Source organism: Lathyrus oleraceus, chromosome 6, assembly GCF_024323335.1.
Source record: "Lathyrus oleraceus cultivar Zhongwan6 chromosome 6, CAAS_Psat_ZW6_1.0, whole genome shotgun sequence".
NCBI classification, from domain to species: Eukaryota; Viridiplantae; Streptophyta; class Magnoliopsida; order Fabales; family Fabaceae; genus Lathyrus; species Lathyrus oleraceus.
Window position 1 is genome coordinate 21,209,645 of NC_066584.1, and position 9,672 is coordinate 21,219,316.

The 9,672-nt window shown below is 32.1% G+C and overlaps 1 protein-coding gene across 1 annotated transcript; it reads left to right on the forward strand.

The window, feature by feature from the left end:
- Positions 1-1,625: 1,625 nt before the first annotated feature.
- LOC127091241 (beta-fructofuranosidase, insoluble isoenzyme CWINV3) lies at positions 1,626-5,438 on the forward strand. The gene is made up of 7 exons (XM_051029821.1): positions 1,626-2,079; positions 2,200-2,242; positions 3,051-3,910; positions 4,036-4,194; positions 4,292-4,533; positions 4,790-4,880; positions 4,953-5,438. Exons 3-7 carry the CDS (start codon positions 3,056-3,058, stop codon positions 5,154-5,156), a joined length of 1,551 nt encoding a protein of 516 aa, XP_050885778.1. The 5' UTR covers positions 1,626-2,079; positions 2,200-2,242; positions 3,051-3,055; the 3' UTR covers positions 5,157-5,438.
- The last annotated feature ends 4,234 nt before the right edge of the window (positions 5,439-9,672 follow it).

Consider the following 9,672-nt stretch of genomic DNA (forward strand, 5'->3'; position numbering starts at 1 on the left):
TTTTCTCTGCAATGTAGACAATTCCAAGGAAGTTTTGGCTTGATAAAAGTGGGAAGCATTTAATGCGTGGCCAATTGAAGAGTTAGAAATATTATGAATTGTTGAGTTGCTAGATCCAAGTGAAGTTGATCCCGAATTACTCTGCCGTGAAGAATATGCATCAAGAAAAGGAATGATAGGGCCATTTGGTTTGTTAGCTTTAGCATCAAAAGATCAAACAGAGAGGACTGTAATATCTCTCTACGTATATATAGTCGTCGATAGCTATAAATGCTTAATGATCAGTGGTCAGACCTGCTTATTTCTTACACGCTATTTTGCAGTGCATACATTTCCATTTTTCAATGACTTTGAAACCTCTTGCCGAGGGATTCAAATTCTCTACAGTGATGATATTACAATTTTAGAAGGAAGACATGGAAGGAAAACTGTAGAAATTGTTTTGATAATGAGTATGTTGATTATAAAGCCTAGCTGGTGATAGAAACTGTAACCTTTTACATATGTAGTAGACCTCGACTTAGATAAAGATTACAACGATAACTAAGCCTTATCTCACTAAATGGAGTTGGCTACATGGATCAATTTTCGCCATAATGTTCTACTTAGGATCATGCTTCTATTCAAATTGTTAATTTCGAGGTCTTTTTGAATAATTTCTTTCAGAGTTTTTCTAGATATTTCTCTACCTCTGGTTGTTTGATTTCTCTCCATCTGATCTACTCTCCATTAGATAAAGATTGAACGACTTAAATCTCATCAAATAATCAAGACCTTTAAAATGCATGTTTTTTTTACTGCAGAAAATCGAATCTCGTGAAATTAAGTTGTGGGACACTTTACAGGTCTAATCTCCAAACGATTTCACTAAGAAGCTTTTTATGTTTATTAGTCATAGTAAGTGTTCATTTTTGTTCTATCATAATGTACATGCTAATTTGATATATATCTGTTATTATGCAGATTGATAGGTCCACTATTGAGAGTTTTGGAGATGGAGGAAGAGCTTGCATAACAAGTAGAGTTTATCCCTTGTATGCTATAGGGAAAGAAGCCAATCTTTATGTATTCAACAATGGAACTCAAAGTGTGGTTATCCCTTGTGGAGCATGAAGAAAGCAGAGTTTAGCCATATGGAAAGCATAATATAGCTAAAACGAATCTTGAAAATCATACATTTATTTAGATAATTTGTATGTATTGTGTGGAGGAAGTAATTTGGTTGTTTTGTTTTTTCTCCTTTTACTAAAGAAATAATCTTATTATGTCAATTTGTCAATTATTAGATTAATCAATTCCATTATCTAATTTTTTTCTCATGTATGGATATTGAACTTACTTTTTGCAGCAAGTTGGAAGAATCAGTTGCATTTTTACAAGACTTAAAGATGATTAATTAGAAGACTAAAAGTTGATGAAAAGCAAGTATTAGGATCTTCATTATTAAAGTCATCTTTCACATGAGAGACTGATGAAATCAACTGTGAAACATTTGTTTAACAAGGAAGATCAAGATCTTTCCTTGTAAACAAATAAAATATAGGACAATATAATAGTGACAGCCTAGCTACAGTTACTATAATAAGAACTAACTGTTGCAGAAAGCAATACAATTTTTATAATTGTATACTACTTGAGTACCTTTGAAGGTTTAATCAGTCTTTTTGATACTGATACAAATTAATTCTAGATTATGTTATTTAAAAACAGAATATATATATATATCTAATTTCTGACTTATAAACTTTTTAATATAATTTCTATTTGGAATTATCCTATTGGTGTTACATAACTGAAATCTAATTGGTTCTAAATTTGGCTTCACTCTTCAGGAATCATTGTTCCTATCAAAAGCCATCTTGCTTTTGTTGACCTTGATGAAAAAATTTGCAGCACCACTATTACTTATGATGATTTCTCTGCTTGTTTTTGTAATGGTTTCTTTTCTGTTAAACAGTAGAAATGGAATTGAAGCATCAGCAGATAGTAACAATATTGATCATGTCAGGTTCAAGGTAACTGATGAACAACCTTACAGAACTTCTTATCATTTTCAGCCTCCGCAAAATTGGATGAACGGTATTATCTCCACCAACCTATGTTAAATAACTTTTATTTAGCAATATTTTTTTGGGTGCTTTTTGTTATAATCCATTGATATGGCTGATTGTTTTCTCTGTTTACATGTTTTTGTTGAAGAAAATTGATAGTGAATGTCTTCTTCATTCTGCAGATCCAAATGGTAAGCCGGTTTTTTTATTTGACTTTCCTTTTGCATTAGAATTTGGATAAACAACTTAATTAAGTGCTTATGTATATAGGACTTTTCGTAGTTTGGTTCAGCAAGAAAACTGAACTGAACAGTTAACTGTTCGTCCCAAACTATCTGGTATAAAGGTTCGGTGCACCGGTTATGTGGTTCTGGACTGGAACTACCTTTACAGAAAACCGAATAGTATTTTTTTCTAACCGATTCTTTGTGAACCAGATTGCACCAAACTGATAATATTAACCGATAATTATGACTCCTAGGAAAAAAAAAAATGGAACCAAATCGAATATTATGAATGTTTAAAAAATCGAAACCAAACTGTTAAACTGAGCAAGCCACGCTGAAAAAAACTGAACTGTAGTAAGTAGTTCACGAACAGGCCCGAACTTGTTCAATTCAATTCGTGAACTCTCAGTTCGTTTTTTTCAGTGCCACTTGGTTTTTGGTTTTATTGAACAGTCCTACTTATGGAAAATAAAGTAAAACTGTTTCTATATTAGTTATAAGCTACTTTCATTAGTTATATCATATGGAAGAGCTTTTGAAAATAAGTTGAAAACAGCTTATGAATATGTCATAAAATCTTCCAAAGAGTCTCAAAAGTTTATACAAATAGATAAGCACAAGAAAGTCACTTCAAACAGAAATCAAATGGTCTATTCAAGCAATTAGGCATTCATTCTTTGTGTATATCATGTTATCCAAATAAATATGATTAAAGTTTATAATCAAAATTATCCAAATGGCTAGTGTTGATTTATAATTTACCTCTTTGCAGCTCCTATGTACTACAAAGGTGTTTATCACTTTTTCTACCAACATAATCCATATGCAGCAACATTTGGCGATAAGATCATATGGGCTCATTCAGTATCCTCTGATCTCATCAATTGGATTCATCTCAATAATGCTCTTGAACCAAGTGAGCCTTATGACATCAACAGTTGTTGGTCAGGTTCAGCCACTATACTCCCGGGTGAAAAACCTGTTATTCTTTACACAGGAATCGATCACAATAAACATCAAGTTCAAAACTTAGCTACGCCAAAGAATCTATCAGATCCTTTCTTAAGAGAATGGACAAAACACCCTCAAAATCCTTTGATCACTCCACCTAATGAGGTCGAAGAGGATGAGTTCAGAGACCCTACAACTGCTTGGCATGGAAAAGATGGAAAATGGAGAGTAATCATCGGTGCTCAAAAGGGCGATGAAGGAAAAGTTATTCTTTACCAAAGTGAGGATTTTGTTAATTGGACAGTGAGTCCAAAACCTTTTTTTGCAACAGATAATACTCGAGTTATTGAATGTCCGGATTTTTTTCCCGTGTATATCAATAGCACAAATGGGGTTGATACATCTGTGGAAAATTCAAGTGTTAGACATGTTTTGAAGATAAGCTATCAAAGCAAACAACATGACTATTACTTTCTCGGTAAATACGTATCTGATAAGGAAAACTTTGTTCCCGATGAAAAATTTACAGGAACTAGTAAAGATTTAAGGTTTGACTATGGTAAATTTTACGCTTCAAAGTCATTTTTTGACTATGCTAAGAATAGAAGAATACTATGGGGATGGGTCAATGAGTCTGACACTACACAAGATGATATTGAGAAAGGATGGGCAGGTTTACAGGTAATTTTAAGGTTAAGTTAATGTAATTGCTCATGTTATCATTATTCGAAAATAATCCGTAGGATTGCAGAATGTTAATCAAGTTCATCAATCTGTTGAATGAGTAATCTCGTTTCGTAATGTAGACAATTCCAAGGAAAGTTTGGCTTGATAAAAGTGGAAAGAGATTAATGCAGTGGCCGATTGAAGAGGTAGAAAATTTAAGAGGCTCGAAAATCAGTATTACTGGAAAGAAACTTGAGGGTGGATCAACTCTTGAAGTCTCGGGCATCACTGCGTCACAGGTTAGTACGTAAATTACTGCAACATATATGCAAATCTTTATCGATATGTTTTATGAGAAAATACAACATCAATGATAATCATGTTTTGAACTTTAAGGCCGATGTAGAAGTGTTGTTTGAGCTCCCTGATCTAGAAAGTGGCGAGTTGTTAGAAGATCCGAGTGAAGTTGATCCTCAACTATTATGTAGCAAACCATATGCATCAAGAAATGGACAAATAGGGCCATTTGGTTTGTTAGCTTTAGCTTCAAAGGATCTCACAGAGCAAACTGCAGTGTTTTTCCAAATATATAAAACTCCAAATAGACATTTATGTCTGATGTGCAGTGACCATAGCAGGTTATTACTAACATTCTCTAAACTTATATGCTTACAGCGAGTGATTCTGATTCTCTAAAAGCTCGTAATTAGGAATCTCGATCATTTGATATTGATGAGACAATTTGTATTCTAAACTAATTTATTAGTCAAAAGACGAATTGTTGGATCTTCGTCCAATGGTCGAGATCCCTTTAATACATGAATGCATGTTTTCCCAAACCGCATGAAATCTCAGTCCGACAGCTCATGATATTAAGTTGTATATACGTTACAGGTCTTCATTGCGACAAGATCTTGATAAAACCACATATGGAACATTCTTTGACATAGATCCCAATCTCAAAGAGATTTCACTTAGAAGCTTGGTATGTTTATTAGATCATCATAATAAGTATTGTTCATTTTTCGTTGTATCATAATGAGGTGTTAATGTTCAGATTGACAAGTCCATTATTGAGAGTTTTGGAGATGGAGGAAGAGCTAGCATAACAAGTAGAGTTTATCCATTATTGGCTATAAAGAGAGATGCACATCTTTATGTATTCAACAATGGAAGCCAAAGTGTGATTATTTCAAAACTTAATGCTTGGAGCATGAAGCAAGCAGAGATAGGCCTCGAGGGAAGTATAAGATGTGCCTAAGAAGGAAGTGAAGATCTATAAGATGTGCCATAGAAGGAAGTGAAGATATATGAAGCATACACATCTCTATCTTGGAGTAGACATATCATGTTGTCCAACACGTCAGGGTCACTGACCGACACATGTAAGACACGTGTTCGAAAAATCAGACAAATATCTTTAAATAAATTTCTTTTTTATTTTGATGTTTTTTAAATTAGTGTCCGACATCCTTATGATATTCATACAACACATACACATGTAAGATAACTTAGACTATGTATTTCAAAAAGAATTTGTTTTTTTCTTTTCTTCAAACAGTTTTTTTTTGTTAATCATATATTAAAGCATGTTATTAATAAAAATTAAAGACATTAATTCTAATTAGAATATTTTTAATTAGATGAATAAATAAAATTTAAATATTATATATATAATAGTATCAATGTCTTATATTTTTTGATGTCGGAGTATCTACATTGTGTTCTAGTTTCTGTGTCGGAGAAGATACTCCTCCTGCTTCATAAAGGATAAGATTACATTTATTTATCCTTAGTGTGTGTGATTTTGCAAAGAGATTTTCTTTCTATTTTTGGATAAATTTGACTTACCAAGTAGCATTATTAGCCCACTATGTTATTTTAAATGAAAACTACCCCACTATGTTGATAAAAATGATAGTCAATTATTCACACACAAAAAATGATAGTCAATTAATGAAATACTTAAATATTGTCTTTGAACACTAAATATACCTAAATCTAAATCTAAGGATCGAACCTTACAATTTACAACAAGAACTCATTCATATACTTGTGTTGTGTGTGGAAAGGGAATCATTAGAAGATTCTTGTTAAGTTAGGCTGTAAGATTCTAAAATGGGACCCACCAATAATGTTAATCAATGTATCATGACATGCATGCCAGGTCTGATCTTGAATTAAATATTTGGAAAATGAAATGGCCACTCACTTAAAATTTTACACTTTTTATGATATGGCCATAGTTAATTTGTAGTGGTTGATATTGTTGAATGTCGTCACCCCTTGCCATCTTTTCCCAACCTAAAGGAAAAATAATTGGGTCCATCTTCTTAGGAAGTGGAGTTAGGACTTTGGGACCCTTTGCCCTTAATTATCATATTACTCATGCTTCACTCCTTTTTCTTAATTGGGAAAACACTTTTTAAATATTGCTTTTCACTATTTAGTTAGGGTGCGAGGGTGGCTTAACTAAATTAAATTATTTGAGTTAAGAGTTAAAAGAATTTGGAGAACCTTTTGATTTAGTGATCAAAATGAATAATAATGTTAAGTAGATTCTTATTTGAATAATAAATCATTTATTATTTAATCAAAAGTATCAATTAAAGAAGAATTATAAGGGAACAAGTATTCAACACTCTTCGTCTCTATGTCTATTTCAAAATTACTATGGATTTAAGGATTCTTTGATTTCTGTCTTTTGTTATAGATTCTGAACTCATTCTTTGATTTTTTTTCTTTCGTTCAATTATAAATCAAGACTGTCAAATTAAATCATGATGATGAATATTATGGTTGATATAATGGATTAGGGAAACAACGTCCTGGGACCTTCTGAAATTTTCGTAATATATAATGTCGGGTAAACCCAACATAAATGAAGTTGCATAACAAAGAAATCTAACACTTAAGGATATGGTAAGGAGTATGATTAGTCATTCTTTTCTACTATAGTGATTTTGGGAGAGGCATATAAAGAACACGATTTATATTCTTAATAAAAATATTTAGTAAAGTAGTAGCTAAACCCCTATGAGTCATGAACTAGGAAAAATCATATCATTAGACACTTACACATTTGATGATATCGAGCTGGAGTGAAATTCTATAGGCCTTATGAGAGTAAGCTCGAGGCAAAGATTATTAGTTTCTATTTTGTTGGATATGCTAAATGCATTCGTCACTAGATTAATTTTTTAAATGGAGGGAAGAGGAACCATATTGAGTGTTATTTTTTATGAAGAAAATGTTATTATTCAGTTGAGGAACCATAAATGGATGCAATTGGAACACTGATGATCTTGAATGGTGACTTCAATTTTCTTTACGGGGGTGCGGGATGGGCCTGCATGGTTAACACTCTAACACCCAAGTCAGTTCAAGATTCAAGGTGAGTGTAGTGAAAAATGGAGATTAGAGAACTCATATTTCTCTTAGTGTGTGAACTAATTTTATACCTTGGATCAAGTGGAATAGATTTGATATGGATATGTTACTAAGTATGATCAAGTCTTTTTACCTGTCATTCTACCAATAATAGATCTAGAGACACATCGATATGTTATTTCTAACGTTCCTCAAGATTAAGATAACACTGAGTTTCTTCCTTAAGCACCACTTATAGTTCAAACTCAACAATCTTGAGAGTAACTATTATTAAAAAGGTTCATTAGAAGTGAGGTAAAATGACAGTTTAGATGATTATGTTGTATTTCTTTAGAAACACGAGAATGTCATTGGCTTGATCGAGAAAGATCCTATCAACTTTTTCATCAAGCTAGCTATGTAGAGTCCTAACTCTTTAAAGTGGATTGATTCCATGAAATATGAGATGAAATCAATGATGGACAATGAGGTTTGGGATATCGATAAATTACATGTAGAAAAAAAACCCATTGGTCGTAAATGGATATTTAAAATCAAAAGGGATTCGAAGGGTAATGTTGAAAGATTTAAAGCTCGTCTTATCACCAAAGGTTTTATTCAAAAGGAAGACATTGATTATAAATATATTTTCCCTCCAGTTTTATCTAAAGACTCTTCAGGATCATAATGATCTTAGTGGCTCATTTTGGCTTGGAGTTGCATCAAATGGATGTAAAGACTCTCTTTATAGATGAAAACATTGAAGAAATGATATATATGGTGTAACTAGAAAATTTTGTGTCGGGAGACACAAAATATATGGTTTGTAAACTTAAGATATTCATATATAGCCTTAAGCATGCTTTTCGTCAATGGTATTTCAAATTTCATCAAATCATTTTAGGGTTTTGAGGCTAATCTAGTCTACGATAGTGTATACCATAAGTCATGTGGGAGTAAATTTATTTTCTTGATATTATATGTATAAGATATTCTTTTTTAAAGAAATAATATATGCTCATTGCATGAAATTGAGACATTTCTCATAAAGAATTTTGATTTGAAAGATCCGAGGGACGACTCATTTTTCTTAGGAATCCAAATACTTATAGACCTATCTTGAGGTAACCTAGAGTTATCATATATTGATATGATTTTGGATTGATTCTCCTCAAAAATAGGAGACACGACTATTGTTAGAGGAGATAAATTTAGTCTCAAACAATTTCTCGTTACGAATCTTGAAAAGAAAGAAATGCATAAGATTTATTACGCTCCAGTTATAAGGAGTATCATGTGTGCTCAAGTTTGTACTCGTTCTGACTTAACTATATTGTAGGAGTTCTTGACAAATATTTGAGTAACCCTGGTAATCAGCACTTGACAATAATCATGCATGTTTTAAGTTATCTAAAGAGATTTATAGACCTCGTGCTCACTTATGACAAGTCAGATAGTTTGGAGATCATTGGATATTATGACTCTAATTTTACAGGATGTCCAAACAACAAACGGTCCACATTTGATTATATCTTCCTCTTGGATGAAGAAAACGTCTCCCAGAAGTTTGCAAAAGAAACTTTAGTGATTTCTTCCACCATGGCAGGAGAGTTTATGGCTCACATTTTGGATACAAATCATGCAACTTGGATATAAAGCTTTGTCACATGCCTACACGTCATTAAGAGCATCCAAAAGCGTTTGAAGACTTGACAATAATGCAGTTGTACTTTACTCAAACAACATGAGTGCTACAAAGTCAAAAATGATTAATATCAAATATCTTGTTGTAAAAGAAAAAGTCTAAAAGAAACAAACTTTAATAGAACGTATAAAGACATACTTAATGCTAGCTAATTCACTTACCAAAGCCCTAACGCATACGACTTTTCATAGACATGTTGCCCACATGAGTCATAGTTTTAAGATCAACATAAATTAATGGGAGTCTTGCCTCTTTTTCGGAACAAACTTTGTATTATTTGAATTTCTACAAAAATAAATGTTAAGATTCTTTATTGTTATAACATAATGTTTTTCGTTTGTTTATGCAAATATTTTATTTTGAATTGAATTTAAGAAACTTCAATTTTGATTTCACTAAAGACTTTAGTTAGACCCATTTGAAATCGACATAATATAGATGTCACATTGCAAGAAAGTTCCATGACAATCATCTATATCGAACTATTTCACCAAATGTATTAATATGGTGGTCTTTGAGGTTTTGTCACGTTATGCAATATTTACAATAGTCATAGTGGTTCCATTGTTGATGTGTTATGCAATATTTACAATAGGCATAGTGGTTCCATTGTTGATGTATAAGGTAAACCGAATTGTAAAAGAGAAATTCAAAGATAAATAATAGTGAATGCCTACAGAATTATGATATGAATATTATGATA